This window comes from Caretta caretta, chromosome 3 (assembly GCF_965140235.1).
Source record: "Caretta caretta isolate rCarCar2 chromosome 3, rCarCar1.hap1, whole genome shotgun sequence".
Classification (NCBI taxonomy): Eukaryota; Metazoa; Chordata; order Testudines; family Cheloniidae; genus Caretta; species Caretta caretta.
In genome coordinates this window covers 170,071,847-170,088,723 of record NC_134208.1, presented here as the reverse complement: position 1 = coordinate 170,088,723, position 16,877 = coordinate 170,071,847, and the positions used below count along the sequence as shown (strand labels likewise).

Sequence of the window (16,877 nt, the reverse complement as noted above, 5' to 3'; positions counted from 1 at the left end):
TCTATATCTGGTAACTAGGATTCCAAAATCATTCCAGTAAAAAGTGTGTTGTTTTCCTCCCGCCCCTTCCCATATACAGCGTTAACATTTTTGGCATAGTTGGTCACAGTAAAAAGTATTACATCAATATGTTCAGAAAGAGAGAGAAGATTATTTCATCTTTTAAATTTCTGAGGTGCCATAACCCTAAAACAAACAATAGTGTATTTAATCTTGTTTTGGAAACATATCTGTCAAATAAATAGTTGAACAACTCTGTCCTTTCCTTCATCTGGTATAGTCTTATCTCAACGTTTCTGCTGCTGATATATGCTTGCTTGGATATTTTGGAATGTTCTACAGCTAGAATCCAAATCCAGAAAGAGCTTCCCTTTCTTACTCCCTTGAAAATTCCCTATCAAGGGTCCTAAAACTGCATTCCTTATGCGTCTGAAACTCCCCTAGACGCTGGTGTAAGTTTTGGGTGTACAAAAAATACAGAAGCCATATTATATTATTGGTAGGTAGTACTTGTTAATATATTACTATATATTATTTTTTTCTGGAAATGATAGAAAAATTGAATTTTTAGGAGGGATGTGGTAATTTGGCAAAGAAGAGAGAGGTCATTCCATGAAGTGGTGGCATGAAAACAGCCCAGAGCACGGTGGGAAAGTTCAGTTGTATTCATGGTTGGCTGAGTACAGAGTTTATGGGGGGGTTAAGAAATGTGCATGTGCTCAGAGGCTCTCTAAAGGGAGAGATAAGTGTGTACATATCTATTTAATCACTATTTGCGTAACGCACTTTGAACAAACAGAAAAGGAGTACTTGTGGCACCTTAGAGACTAACCAATTTATTTGAGCATGAGCTTTCGTGAGCTACAGCTCACTTCATCAGATGTATACCGTGGAAACTGCAGCAGACTTTATATACACACAGAGAATATGAAACAATACCTCCTCCCACCCCACTGTCCTGCTGGTAATAGCTTATCTAAAGTGATCAACAGGTGGGCCATTTCCAGCACAAATCCAGGTTTTCTCACCCTCCACCCCCCCACACAAATTCACTCTCCTACTGGTGCTAGCCCATCCAAAGTGACAACTCTTTACATAATCAAGTCGGGCTATTTCCTGCATAGATCCAGGTTTTCTCACATCCCCCCCACCCCCATACACACACAAACTCACTCTCCTGCTGGTAATAGCTCATCTAAACTGACCACTCTCCAAGTTTAAATCCAAGTTAAACCAGAACATCTGGGGGGGGGGGGGGGGTAGGAAAAAACAAGAGGAAACAGGCTACCTTGCATAATGACTTAGCCACTCCCAGTCTCTATTTAAGCCTAAATTAATAGTATCCAATTTGCAAATGAATTCCAATTCAGCAGTTTCTCGCTGGAGTCTGGATTTGAAGTTTTTTTGTTTTAAGATAGCGACCTTCATGTCTGTGATTGCGTGACCAGAGAGATTGAAGTGTTCTCCGACTGGTTTATGAATGTTATAATTCTTGACATCTGATTTGTGTCCATTTAGTCTTTTACGTAGAGACTGTCCAGTTTGACCAATGTACATGGCAGAGGGGCATTGCTGGCACATGATGGCATATATCACATTGGTGGATGTGCAGGTGAACGAGCCTCTGATAGTGTGGCTGATGTTATTAGGCCCTGTGATGGTGTCCCCTGAATAGATATGTGGGCACAATTGGCAACGGGCTTTGTTGCAAGGATAAGTTCCTGGGTTAGTGGTTCTGTTGTGTGGTATGTGGTTGTTGGTGAGTATTTGCTTCAGGTTGCGGGGCTGTCTGTAGGCAAGGACTGGCCTGTCTCCCAAGACTTGTGAGAGTGTTGGGTCATCCTTTAGGATAGGTTGTAGATCCTTAATAATGCATTGAAGGTGACCGCTAGTGGCGTTCTGTTATTTTCTTTGTTAGGCCTGTCCTGTAGTAGGTAACTTCTGGGAACTCTTCTGGCTCTATCAATCTGTTTCTTTACTTCTGCAGGTGGGTATTGTAGTTGTAAGAAAGCTTGACAGAGATCTTGTAGGTGTTTGTCTCTGTCTGAGGGGTTGGAGCAAATGCGGTTGTATCGCAGAGCTTGGCTGTAGACGATGGATCGTGTGGTGTGGTCAGGGTGAAAGCTGGAGGCATGCAGGTAGGAATAGCGGTCAGTAGGTTTCCGGTATAGGGTGGTGTTTATGTGGCCATTGTTTATTAGCACTGTAGTGTCTAGGAAGTGGATCTCTTGTGTGGACTGGACCAGGCTGAGGTTGGTGGTGGGATGGAAATTGTTGAAATCATGGTGGAATTCCTCAAGGGCTTCTTTTCCATGGGTCCAGATGATGAAGATGTCATCAATATAGCGCAAGTAGAGTAGGGGCTTTAGGGGACGAGAGCTGAGGAAGCGTTGTTCTAAATCAGCCATAAAAATGTTGGCATACTGTGGGGCCATGCGGCTCTATGTAAAAGAATAAATGGACACAAATCAGATGTCAAGAATTATAACATTCATAAACCAGTCGGAGAACACTTCAATCTCTCTGGTCACGCAATCACAGACATGAAGGTCGCTATCTTAAAACAAAAAAACTTCAAATCCAGACTCCAGCGAGAAACTGCTGAATTGGAATTCATTTGCAAATTGGATACTATTAATTTAGGCTTAAATAGAGACTGGGAGTGGCTAATTCATTATGCAAGGTAGCCTGTTTCCTCTTGTTTTTTCCTACCCCCCCCCCCCCAGATGTTCTGGTTTAACTTGGATTTAAACTTGGAGAGTGGTCAGTTTAGATGAGCTATTACCAGCAGGAGAGTGAGTTTGTGTGTGTATGGGGGTGGGGGGGATGTGAGAAAACCTGGATCTATGCAGGAAATAGCCCAACTTGATTATGTAAAGAGTTGTCACTTTGGATGGGCTAGCACCAGTAGGAGAGTGAATTTGTGTGGGGGGGTGGAGGGTGAGAAAACCTGGATTTGTGCTGGAAATGGCCCACCTGTTGATCACTTTAGATAAGCTATTACCAGCAGGACAGTGGGGTGGGAGGAGGTATTGTTTCATATTCTCTGTGTGTATATAAAGTCTGCTGCAGTTTCCACGGTAAACATCTGATGAAGTGAGCTGTAGCTCACGAAAGCTCATGCTCAAATAAATTGGTTAGTCTCTAAGGTGCCACAAGTACTCCTTTTCTTTTTGCGAATACAGACTACCACGGCTGTTCCTCCGAAACCTGAACAAACAGAGTTTCAAAAGCTTTTCACAGAGTTCTAATCAGCTACATTTGCCTGACAGGTTTATAGCTGCCTTTGACTTTTGATTTGATTTTCTTAGGTTTGTAGTCAGTCGCACGCCGGAGCTTGGGTGGGCACCGAGAGGGTGTTGCAAAGTCTGTCACTGTCCCTGCGTGCTCTGCCTTGTTTTGCAGTCGTGGCTACGGACGCCTCTAAACCCCCTGAGAGCAGCGCCGGCCTAGAGCGATTATAAGCGAAGCTGTGAACGAGCAAGGGGGACGCCCCAGCCCACCACGGCGGGGATGACACTGGACAGACGCCGTCTGGGTGCGGGCGCTCGGCGGGCGGGAGACGCTTTCGAGCCGCGCTCAGCCTGTCCCGGCTCCAGCCAGGGCGGAACCCATTGTTGAGCAGCGTTAACTCGCATTTCAAGGACCCGTAGGGATCAGCCCCAGGCCACCGCCCACTCCCCCCTGGGTTCCTCCTAGGCAGCGCCGCCCAGGAGCGCGCCGGAGGCGGGGTGGGTGGGGGAGGGGCTGGTGGCTGGCAGCTGTTCGAAGGGCGCCTCTTCTGGTGCCAAGGGGGCCAAGCACGAGACGCAGTGCGCAGGCGCGAGCTGGAAAATGGCGCCCGAAGCCCATTCCCCTCCCCCGCCCCGCCCCCGGGCAACGGGAGTCCCTGGCTCGCGGCTGGCCGAGGGACGAGGGAGAGTAAGGCAGGGCAGCCGCCCGGGGGCCTCTCATCCTTCGGCAGGCAGGGGCTGCGCCTCCCGCTCGGGCTCCGCCAGGGGAGGGGCAGGGCCCAGCGGGGTGGGGCCTGAAGCCGACGCTGTGCTCAGGCGGGGGTGAGGCTGTCGGCGCCGCCGCAGGCTTTGGGGACGGTAACGGCGTGGTGGGGTCTGGCTCTGACTCCGCCTCCGGCGCCGACCGGCTACAGCTCCAGCGCGAGCGGCTGCCGAGTTTCAGGCGGGAGGGCGAACTCTGTGGTAGCTGGCTGCGGGTGGGGCCGCTCTATCCTTCCTGGGTAGCTCTATGGTGCGGTGGCTGCCGGAAGTTGCCGGGGGGGGAGGAGGGGCTGTGGGCAAGATGGCGGCGTGGGGAGGCGTGAGGCGCTTGTGGCGGCGGTGCTGCTGCCAGGTACCGGGGGCGCGGGACGGGCCGCAGCGACAGGGCGCGCGCACCCGAGCGGTGCTCCGATCTGTCCCCAGGGCTTCCCTGCTCCGAGTCCAGCCGCCCCTGCGTTCCCCTGACCCGAGCCCTCGGCTGCTCCTTCGCCGGGTCCCGGGCTGGAACAGCCGCCGCCGCCGCCCTTCGCGCGCTGCCGGACACGAGCCAGGGCCCTGCCCCCACCCCGCGCGTGAGCATGCTCAGTAACCGCTGCTGAAGCCACTGCCCTTCACCCTGCCCTGACTTGGCATCAAATTCCCCGGACTGCTTTTTATAGGGGTTCAAAGGGGGCAGATCAGAGGGGGATGGTCTGAGTCTGAGCAGGGGGTGGAAATTCACTAGTCAGGGGGTTCGAGCAGCTGGAGGTAGGTTTAGGATAGGGGCTGAAAGGCAAAATCAGGGACAGGAATACGAGCTGGGGCTAAACCCAGGGGTGAGGCACTGCCAGAGGGTAAAACTGGGGCAGAGGGAGTGACGGTTACCCCGGTGGACTGAGACACCAGTGTTTGCAAAAATGGGAGGGGCAGAGGGGCTTTTTCATTTCGCCTTCCACAGGACAGTGCCTCTTAGAATGGGCTTCCCAGGGCTGGGTTCTTAATGGCACAGGCATTCCAAGGCCTCGTCACCACAGCTCCTCTCTGTCTGATGTAACCTGCTGAGGTGCTGAGGGAGACTTGATTTGGTGAAATATTTTACATATACCCCCTCAGAAACAAAGAATCCCTTATCAGTTTATATGACTGCATAAAGTCTCATAGCAGTTCTCAAATTTTTCTTATTTGCTGCTGGGATTCCCTGAGTTATTCTGAGCGCTTCATCATTTACCTTTGTTGTTGTGCTATTTAATTTATATTTTAATAACAAATACTTATTGAAAATATGTGTAAGTAGTTGCTAGTAGTTTTAGCAATGACATCTGTGTTTCTAGTATTGCATTTGCTATGTTTTGTTAGCACAGTAAATGAAGCTGCAAAATAAATGATGTTTAAATGACCTCACTCTGTTAAGAGGTAATTGATACTTATGTACACCAGGCAGGGTCGTTTGAAAGCTGAAGACTTATGCTTCTATCCAACAACACTGTCAAGTTTTAGCAAATTAGGACAAGTCAGCAAATAAGAACAACTTTACATATCACTAACTGCTACTAGTTACAATTTGCTACCCCTGTTCCAATAACAGATTAGGGCAGATAGCAGCAGTTTAATATCAGTAACTGCTACTAGTAGCAAATTACATCTGATAGCCGTTTTTCACACTACAGTGGTTTGCAGCGTGTCAGGCCTAGAGAGCTGCACGTAGCCCATCGCCTTGAGGGGTTGGGTAGCACCTGGGAGCCCCGTTCCTAGACCAGGATCCCAGCCTGACAGGGCTGTACAAAGGCAGAGCAAATAGGCAGCCCTGCCTCCAAGAGATGACAGTCTTGGGACTTTCCCCTATTTTTACGTTTAATTCTAAGTTAAAGTTTGAGACCTTGATTGTGCTTAGTTAATATTGCTGAGTAGCTGGCTGTGCTATGGAAGCCCTACTTGAATTTCTCAGGTTCTTCCCTTTGGCTAATTGTGTTTGACTTTCATGTCCATGCAGATGATTCCTCTGGATTGACTCAGGAATTTGTAGCTAGCATGACAATCATAGGAACATCTGATCTACTCATGTCACTGGCCGCATCTGGGCTGGAGTTGAGGGTTATAGCTTTGGATATAAAAAAGTTGTCCTTAACTTGGGTTAGCAGCTTGAGTTCAACCCAAGGCTCTCTTATAGGCTTTAACCTAAGCTACAGAGGAGTTGAAATTAGAGTTGCTGTGTCTTCTATGCTATTTTAATCCAAGTTAAGAATACACTTTTGTGGGGGGGTGGGGAGTAGGGTAGATATACTCTTTATCCAAGATTATTGATTTAGGTCTGTATCTATCCCAGTGGAGCAAAGGACCTTTTTCAGTGGTCCAGCCTTGTAGAGTATCTATCAGGGTCCATCACAGATTGCTTTCTGGAAGTGTACTCTCTCTAAAAGACAACTTTAGCTATGAATTCGTTGGATTTTGTAATCTATGAATCTATTGTTCATGGCCATTGATATAGTGGCCCCCAAAAGCCATCTCCCAGTTGTGCCCTGGCATGGTTACTGTGGCTTACAGATTACTTGGTAGGTGAAGCAAAGAGATGTGGGAAGTATCTTGCTGATCCTAACTGAGGAAATGAATTTTGAAATCTTATGATGTGGAAGTGAAAGTGACAAAGATTTGGGACTAGGCTACTTGAGGGACTGCTGTTTTCACTGTGTAATTTCTGCTACAGTTGAGGTCAGAGGAGGTGCTTGAGCTAGCTCTCTCAAGTTTGAGAGTAAATTACCAGTTGGGGTTCCCCATTAAGTCCCTCTACTTTGGAATTTGCTGTCTTCCTCTGTCTGCCCCAGTCTGGACTTCTTAACATTCCAAGCTCCAAGGTTTGCTTTTTTCCTGAAGTGCATATTGGGGAAGGACAAAGTTGAGGCTCTTTTGGATGACTGTTGTTAGGAGAGGACCAGTTTTCTTTTAGCCAGGAGGGTCAGCCTGTATATGGAATTTGAATTAAATTGTGCTGCAGTTTGTTAGAGTGTCTGTAGCCTTGTGGGATGGCCAGCTTTTGAAAGAAATTAAAAATATTTGATTTATATTGTAGAATAAATGGAACTATTACAAAACTTATATTTTAATATGTGCTGAATGCCCCTCCCACTACATATATTCACCAATTTACCTTACAGTCCAACTTTTAACACATTTTCAGATTACCGTTAATTTTATTGAGCAGAATCACATGACTCTGTACTGTCCCTGTACATATTATTAGCACAGTGCAAGAAAGAAAAAAGTGTGCCAGAACAATGCTTTATGCATTTCAATAAAGTTAAAAAGGCTACAATGTTTAGTAACACAAAGGAGCATAACTCCTCATACTGACGATTTAAAAACAAAGCTTGATGAAACAGTAGATCACTTTGAACACTGAATCAATTACAAATGTTTGTGTCCAGAATGAAGTTTTAAAAACATAAATTGCAAAAAATGGAATGTAAGAATATAAATCTGCCATTCAGTCAATTAAAAGGGATAAATGATGCACCAAGGTATAAACTTAATACCTGTTGTGAACTTGAGATGCCCATTCTTATTTTGAGGAGGAGAGGAAAGGACATTAATTATCAAACATCTTCTCTTCTCATTCATTTTATATAGACAATCAACTTTCTCATTAATTTTAACATATTCTGCTACTTACTCTAATATTCTGTAGTTATGAAAGTTAGTGTGTTGTGTTCACCATGTGCTATTATAAGCGTGTGTATGTATATATATTTACATACAAACACCTATATTAAGATTGCAGAGTCAGAAGTTAAAAAATGTTGGAATTAAGGTTTCCCATATAACCTTAATTTGGCCCCCTTGTGTATATGCATTATAATAGTCTTTAGTTACATTATCACAATTTTTTCTGCAGGACCCCTGCCTCATTCAGTGCCCAGGGGTCCTGCAGAAAAAAATGTGATGATGTAACTAAAGGCTATTCAATATATCTTTTATACTCATTCAGTGTGCAGTCCTATTCAATATTTCTGCATGCCATTCATGCGCTTTTCTGGGGTGCTTATCACAATGGTACCTGAGTGCTTCACAAACGTTAATTTACTTGTCTTCACAAAACCGAATACTCATACTTCACTAGACTGAAATAAGACAAACCCCACTGTTTGTTCAAAGTGCTTGACACAAATAGTGATTAAATATATATGTGTACACACTTATTTCTCCCTTTATAGAGCCTCAGAGGATGTGCAAATTTCTTAAAACAACCCAATAAACTCTGTACTCGGCCAAACATGAATACAATTGAACTTTAGCACCTTGCTCTGGGCTGTTTTCATGCCACCACTTCATGGAATGATCTCCCTATTTTTTGCCAAGTTACTACATTCTCCTTAATCACATCCCTCTTAAAAATTCAATTTTTTCATCATTTCCAGAAAACATTATAATATATAAATATAGTAATATATTGTAAGCTATGGAGGTGGCATTATCCCTATTGTAGGGCAGGTGATGAACTAAGGCATAGAGAAGTTGCAGCCAAAATTGTCAGGTGTTCACTAAAATCAGGAGACTTGATTTCTCAGAGTAGGTAGCATTTTTATAGCATTTCATATATTCAACTGCAGCTCTAATTGACTTTGTGAGTGCTCAGCTCTTCTGCAAATCTGACTCTATGTGTCTCAAGTTGGGAACTTTGAAATAAGGGACACAATTTGCAGCCACCTGTGAATATGTTGGTTTAAGTGACTTGTCAGCATTACGTAAGAACTCCATGGCAGAAGCTGAAATACAATTCAGTTCTCCAAGATGATATTTAACTGCTTAAACCTCAAAACCCTCCTTTCTCTTCCTTACAGTCCTTCCTCATTCACTACACACTTCCTAACTTCTGCAGCAAATGAGATGGGTCCTGCAGACGACAGCTTCATTCACTGCACAATCCGGATTCATTCCCTGAACACAATTTAGTGTGGGGTGAATGAGTTAGGGGTCTTGTGGGAAAAATAGCATGTGATCCTGTAATTACAGACAAGATGCACAAGGGGATACGTTACAGTTGCATGGAAAACCTTAACTCTAGCATGTCCTCCCTTTTGAGTGCTTGACTTTGGAACATTAACTTACTTTTAAAATAGATTTTTGCATGTTATTTCCTATTTCAAAACAAAACAGAAAAACCAGAACCATATTGACCTAGCTTATATCAATAGCAGGGTTGGAACTTTTAGGTACATGGCACAGGTCTCTACCATTTGAGCTAATGAAGTAACTGGTGGCAGTAGCAGGCTTTTCTCCTGTGTGGATCATCCACTAGAGGGAGATGACACTTGCCAGTGGGTTTCACAGCTGTTTGCTAGGCAGCAGTGGAGTATTTAGACTCAGGAATCCTGGATTCTGTTCCAGATTCTGGAAGTGAGTGTGCTTTTGCTGTTACAGACTCTTCTTTCCCTGCCTGTCCTATGCTGCCCCTGTGAAGCCTGTCTCTGTGCCTCCCCTTCTCCCCCTAAATTCCAGTAAGGCATCATCCTTTTCCTCCTGGGTGCTAGCAGGGGGACCATTGAGAGTATAGATGAGAGAGTCTCCTTGCTGTGAGTTCCACTGCCCAACATCTGGGTGCTGAGAGCAACAATGGCTGGACAAGTCCTGCTCAGCTCCTGGATCCCTGGACTGGAACAGGCTCAATCACTCTGGGGATGTTGCCTGCTCAGTCTGGTTGCCCCAAAGGAGCTATGGGAGTGGAGAGTGCTCACTAGAGATAGAATCTTACCTGATAATTTACCTGCTAAATGCTAATACATCTCTACTGAGCATGTGCAAACTCTGATTTTTCAGAGACATATAAAGTGGCCAAATTTGGGTGAACTGTCCTAGGGGCAGAGTTAGCAAGTCTACTAAATTACATGAAAGCAAAACTATAAAGACTGTAATTGTACTGTGAAATACTGTACGTATTGCTATATCCTGCATTCAGAAATGGAATGACATCACATGCTGGAGTCTGTTATTGTGCTAATAAAATTAGTAACCTTCAATTTTTGTATTGAGTTCTAACTCACAGGTATTCTTATAATTATGATTTTGTATCATTGGTAATCAGTTAGTTTCTTCCTCAGTCCTCTTATTTGCTGGTGATTATGTACGTGGGCATATATAGTAGGTAATGAGTTCTTATATTTTTCTATTCATGTAATGGTAAGGTATTGACAAGTAAAGTAACTGTTAACCCAAAAAATGTTCCTGTATGAGCTAGTCAGATTTGCATTTCTAACACACAAACTTTAATGTGGAATTTCTGCACAGATTAAAGGTAATTCCCATATTACTTTAGTTTTGAATCCTTCTAGAAAGATACCATACAAATTAATTAAACTAGTCATTTCTTGATGTGTTCAACGAGGGCAACGTTCACTATAAAGCCTAGGTGTAAATGGACTTTGTTTAGGAATCAAAGTGATGTTTATTCAGGCCTATGCACTGGAATAGCAGCTGCTGCCTTTTTATACCCATAATGCAGCCATTCCAAACAACTCGGTCTACTCTCCCTTCTGTGCCATCATCTTTGGAGCAAGAACGAAACTCCTCTAACCAGTCTGTGTCTCATTGCTCTGCACCAACACCATGCATGGGTTTCAAGGTACTATAGAGCCTTTCTTCAAAAAGATGCATTTAATCCTTCATACACGAAGTTCTTCATTGTACCTCCAGACTTACATTTATATATTTATTAGTCTAGAAAACAATAACCAGCTTTTAACAAATCTACGTTAAGCTGATAATCTTTAATTTGAAAGACACCAGCTGATGATTTAACTTATTTTCACAGGGACCAGGGACTTTTCCTGTAAATTACTCAAGCAGAGATACGCCAAAGCAATATCGTTTTCTTCTGTGAGTATAACATTTAACAATGAAGTCTGAAAAACCCTGAGCTCTTAATTTGTAATCATGTTAAATGTGGTGTTTCCTCCCTCCTCCCATCTAGAAACAAGGACTTGTTGTGGGTTCAGTTCTCAGGATTCCACACTGATTTACACCATCATAAGGACAATTCTTTGGTATGTGACTAAGTAGACCCTCTACTTATTATATACATTCTCAGTAACAAAAGCAAATACACAAACTCAGACTTATTTCAGCATAGGTGAGTATTTTTTAATTATGCAAAATCCCATTAGGAGAAGAATATTTATAATATGAGTTGGATTATTACTCATTGAGGTCTCCTTTTCAATGACGTCCTAGGGTTACAATCTGCATTTAGAATAGAAATGTAGTATTCTTGTGGAGAGTCCTTTCATTTTAAAATACGTATGGTACACACTTTAAAAGGAGAAATTTTAATTCCCATTTTACTTAAATATTTTCTTATGTTTCTTCTTATCCTGGTGGAGGGAGTCCTGTGTATTTCTCATCAGCTACAGAGAGAATTGCTGACAGTGCAGGGCCTGAGAAGGCGACTCTTCTCCAGTGCCAAAAAAAAAGTAATATTAGATAGGTTTTAAGGAAAAATCTGCAACTCTTCAGAAGTTTCTGAGCTCTGCTCTTAACTTCAACTATTGCAAGCCTTACTACATTTTTTTTCCCGAGTCATCTTGAAGAGCCCTCACCCTCCTGATCAAGAACTTTTACCATAATAGCTTCTGAATGCTGAAAATGTAGAGGCCTGGTCTACGCTAGAAAATTTAAGTTGGTCTAACTGTGTCACTCAGGGGTGTAGTTACGTATGCTCAGCATAATTAAGCCAACCTAACCCCCAGTGTAGACAGCTTCCACTGTTCTTCCATAGACCTAAGTACTGCCTCTTGGGGAGGTGGATTACCTCTACCTATAGGAGAATCTAGGCCAATGGGCTTTGCTGTAGTGTTTTACGTGTAGTTATACCCTAAGTCATGCACAGCTCTGCCGTCCTTTTCAGAATTGGTAATAGTGGCTAATTAGCCACAGGTTGACAAAACTATGCATAAAGTACAATTAGGTTGAGCTGCCTATAGTATTTTCCCCCATATAGGATAGTAGGGTGTACAAGATAAATGTGTATTGTATTAGCTAGCTAAGGGTAGTGTAGAGCTATCACCTAACTTGTCTTTTTCTTACAAAATGTAGGTATCCATTTCAGATGAACCGGACACATTATACAGGAAATTATCAGTTTTAGTTAAAGGCCATGATAAAACTGTGTTGGACAGTTACGAATATTTTGCAGTGCTTGCTGCTAAAGAACTTGGCATCTCCATTGAAAAAGTGTAAGTGTAGGTGACCTGGTCTCAGCTGTTACTTGTAAAACACTACCCCTTATGGCATTCATAGTTGTAGATTTTTGAGGTATGGAATTTACTTTCTCTAAGTGTTTCAGAAGTGAAAGATGTACAGTGATGGCATTTTTTAACTAATTTGAAGCCATTGGGATATTTCCCTGACAAGCTGTTTTAATTATTTTCCTTGTCAGCAGTAGGATACAATAATAGTTCAAGGACCATACAGCCAATAGCAACAGCTGTTACACACTCAGCACTATGTTAAACAGCAAAACATTGATAGAAAAGGGAATCTTGCCCAGGGTTGTGGGTATTTTTTTAAAGTACCATTTCAAACTTCCTGTAAGGACAGCATCATTGACAGTGCAAGCATCCCCCCAGGTATCATTAGAACCTAGCTGAATTTATTGGTCCTGTCGTCCGTCCGTCTTCCCCCCCCCCCCCCCCCCCCCCGGGTCTTTTAATAGTTATTAAGACAAAATGTGGCTGCAGTACCAAAATACACTGGTACTTTTCACACTGCCTCATTCACTTGTGCAAATGTCAACTAAAGCAGGATCCTGGCATTAAATCCTGGTGGGTTGTTATGTAGATACTGAAAACATTAGTTGATCTAAAAGGGGTATGAATGTGATTTAAAATATGAAATAATGTGTTTAAATGATTGTGCATGTTAGACATGAACCTCCCAGGAAGATAGAACGATTCACCCTTCTGAAGTCAATACACATTTTCAAGAAGCACAGAGTTCAGTATGAAATGAGGACACATTATAGATGCTTGGAGGTGAGTAAGTGTATTTGCGGGAAGGAGAGAACTCAAATAGAACTTCACATATAGAAAATGCAGTTTTGTCAAGCATTTAATGTTTGACACTCACTAAAATTCCTGAAAAATGTGTGTACTGATTTTACATTTAACCCCAGCATGCAGAATTTCCTAATCCTGTCTCAGTGGATACTAAAGAGAATACTTGTTATACTGGATGCACTTCATGCACCTTATATTAAAATAATAGTACTGAAAAGTATGGTTCTGAGCGCACCATTTTCCATATTGTATCTTTTATATTAAAAAATTAGAACAAAATGGCAGATAAACCACCTCACAGTTGCCTTTAAAAATAACTACCTTCCTCTTAAAAACAAAAATAACTGGCCACCACCCGTGTTGTGTGTTGAGGGGAAGAGATTGTCAGTGTTGGTACTGTGCCTAGCATAGTAGGGCCCTGACCTAGTTTAGGATGCTAGGATGTTATATAATACCCAGGAGCGGCCTTTCTAAATATAGGCTGCACTAATCAAACTACAAGTTAATCCCAGGAGGCTCTCTACGTAAACAAAGGTTGTATGTGTTTCTACAGTTGCAGAATACAGGTTAGGCAAACCCCTAGTCTGGGAGTACCTTCTGCTAACTGTGCATGAGTGTGAGAGTGCAAAGATGATGCTAATTCTTTGCCTGTCGTGAAGGGAATGTTGAACCTCTGTGCTCTAGCTTCTCTAACTCTGAGGAAATTTTCCCATCAGTGTATGCCTATATCATTATACAGTGATATGCTAATAGCAGAAAATATGGCTACTTTCATTTTTAAAACACTTTCTGTGTTGTTTTAGTTAAAACATTTAACTGGCAGTACAGCTGATGTCTATTTGGAATACATCCAAAGAAATTTACCTGAAGGGGTTGCCATGGAAATAAAAAAGGTATAATTGAATTGCTTTCTTGAATTTCTAATAGGAGCTGTGGGATGAGTCTAGTTTTAAGATTAATCAGATGACAAATGATATCTGCTGGGACTAATAGCAAGTGTAATTTCTGGAATGTGCAGGGGGGAATGTGCAGAGACTCTGGGCTGGGGAGAACGGGAGTTCTCTAGGGAGCAAGGGATCCAAACAGTGGAAAGCACAAGATGAAGAAGGGATGGAAGCTGTACTATTCTTAAAATGGCTTCTGCCACTTGGTGGCCTTTCATGTACCTGAACAGGTATTTGTAATTTGATTTGGGTAAATATGTATTCAGCAAAATAATGTATTCTAAATGAGGGAATTGTCACATCTAAGGTGCAGATTGGTAGATGTAATTATTTGCTTTGTTTTTAGACCAAATTAGAGAAACTACCAGAACATATTCAGAAGCCAGTTTGGGACAAGCTACCTTCAGTAGAAGAAACTGCAAGCACGTCATGAATTCTTCATGTACTAAAGCTCTTCCACATCTGTTAGCAACGGAAGCTCATCCTGTGCCTGTTAACATTTTAAACACAGCATCTTCTCACAGGAGTTACTCTCTATCCAACCTCAAACCCTGTCTTAATTTTACAAACAATACTTAGAAATTATGATGAGACAGGTCATTTGCTACGCTAATTATCAGTGAGTGTGGATCCCAGCTCCAGGCAATTAGCAGAAAGACTGGACTGCTGTGAAAATGTTTTGTCTCTGTTTTTCTCTTTTCAAAGTCCTGTGTGGCCAAAACTTTATAAATTTACATGAACAGATCATGATGTACAGTAATGGTTTATTTGTGCATAAGCACCACAGGACTTGTGAATTTACTGTCACTGAGGTTGCTATTTGAAGCACATATCTCAGAGCTCTTATGTGACCTATTACATTTTATTTAAAATATTTTTTGCTGGGGAGTCTCCTGAAAAAGGTTACATTTATCTTCTCTTGTTATACTTGGCAATTTGACAGTAAAAGCACATTGATGAGAACTTTCAGGACTTGTTTTAGTATTCACCAGTCAGCTGAGCACCTGGGGCACTTACAGGCCAGGTCAGTTTCTGCTGGGAGACAAAATCAGTAACAGACTGGATATTTTCTAGTGAAACTTTTATGCTGTATACCCTTTGAACAGTGTTGTCAAACACGACACAGGAAATCTCAGATCAGACACCAACACTGTTATCAAGCAGCAACTGTGCATCAAGAAAGGACCCTAGAGAGACTATGGCAAAGAGCAAACTCTCTAGCTACTTGCCAGGTCCCCCAAAATACCTGTATCACAAAACTGAATACAGCATTTCTCCCAGAATTACACTGCTTGTACAGTAAGTGCTTGTCTACACTGCAGCAGTGCTTAGGAGAGACATTGCCCCTGGTGATGAGCTTCTCCAGACACTGTAGGTACTCCATGTCTGAGGTGGTAGCTATGTTGACGGGAGACGCTCTCCCATCAACATAGTGCTGTCTACAGCGGGAGTTTGGTTGGTGTAACTGCATCATTCGGACATGGATTTTCCATGCCTCTGAGCACCACAATTACACTGACATAAGTCTGTAGTGTAGACCAAGCCTAAGAAAAAGGACTTGTAAAATTATCTTTAACAGTGTCAAATGATGACACATGTTATAATGGTATTAACTTGGTCAACACAAGTATATTAATCACAGGTGTAAAAGGCTTTTTTCTATGGGGGCTGTGAAAATGAGGCTCTTGCACTACAGCCTAGTCAGTTCTAAGTGGAAGCTCATCCTTTTCCTCTCTTTTCTTCTGTGAAGATTGAGAGGGCTTCCTGAAGAAGTGGGTGAATGATTAGCACAGTAGCCTATGATGCAGGCTTGGTTTAATTCCCTTCTCTTCCACAGCCAGAGAGAGCTGGTAAATAACTTACTCTGCACTTCAGCAGGCCTACAGAAATGGAGCTGAGACCTGGATTGTTAGGGTGCAGCAACAGAAGGAGCCATAAGAACTGCTGTGGAGTGTGTGGTGGCAAAGGGACACGGGGGTGACTACCATCAGAGATGTGCTTTAAAGTGGGAGGGAGGGTGACTTTTAGACCCCTATAGTCACTAGAGTGCAGTGTACACACACTCCTTTATGAGTGGGCTCCTTTCAGTCACAACCCACTGTGTGCTGGGGAGAAGGAGAATCTTACTCAATTGTATGGTGGGGAGGGCTCTGATCTCATTGGCCATTGTGTGGGAGAGGAAAGTAATGTAACTTTCAGGGCATAGTCTTTTTTCTTCTCTATATGTGACCTCTTAAAAAGAGCTGTCAGACAGGAAGAGCCCAATAACTTTAGCCCTCGAGTACACTCTATGTTCCTTCCATTCCTAGCTGACTGATGGGAAACACGGATTCCAATTGGAAGGTGCACACAGTTATTTCAACCCCTACCACTCTGCTACATACAGGCAATCGGCTCTGAGGGGAGGGAGACAGGTCTCTCTAGTTGGGGGAAGTTCTGCTGTAGCAGCTCTTAGTAGAAAAATAAAAAGAGCCAAGATGGTATGTTGCAAAGCTGGAGGGAAATCAAACAAATTTAAATCTGTGTGTCAATAAAGCTTGCGGTGCCAGCCACAGAGTTTCATTTACTGAATGGCCTGATTTTGCTAGGATATTCACATCGAACTCATTATCAACAAATCTGTTTCGAAAAATAATATGGTTCTTCTGTCATCTGTTCAGCAGTCAGGAATACATCTAGAATAGAAGTGGGATCTTTTAATCTCTTAACTAAAACCAAGCAGACACTAGGTCTTCAGGACACAAAAATAAATACATGAAAAAGAAGAAATTAATGATATTTTATCTACCGAACATTCATAAGTACAGAGACAAAGGACTTTTAGAAGAGGTGGAGTAAATCTACTGCAATTAGATTTTCTAGGCCAGGGATCAGCCAGCACATCCCTCTGCCCATGCTGCTTCCCACAGCCCCCATTG

At 42.9% G+C, this 16,877-nt stretch overlaps 1 protein-coding gene across 7 annotated transcripts; it reads left to right on the top strand.

Moving 5' to 3' along the window:
• The first annotated feature begins 3,819 nt into the window (after positions 1–3,819).
• Positions 3,820–14,922, top strand: MRPS10 (mitochondrial ribosomal protein S10). 7 transcript variants are annotated; one of them, XM_048843059.2, is made up of 8 exons: positions 3,820–3,921; positions 10,465–10,584; positions 10,774–10,838; positions 10,933–11,005; positions 12,054–12,193; positions 12,883–12,991; positions 13,819–13,908; positions 14,306–14,922. In XM_048843059.2, the coding sequence occupies exons 1-8, from the start codon at positions 3,835–3,837 to the stop codon at positions 14,390–14,392; spliced, it is 771 nt and encodes a 256-aa protein (XP_048699016.1). In that variant the 5' UTR covers positions 3,820–3,834; the 3' UTR covers positions 14,393–14,922. The 7 variants fall into 7 exon arrangements, with proteins under 7 accessions (XP_048699016.1, XP_048699020.1, XP_048699021.1 ...); XM_048843064.2 differs by lacking the exon at positions 3,820–3,921 and adding an exon at positions 3,927–4,055; XM_075127111.1 differs by lacking the exon at positions 3,820–3,921 and adding an exon at positions 3,948–3,964.
• The last annotated feature ends 1,955 nt before the right edge of the window (positions 14,923–16,877 follow it).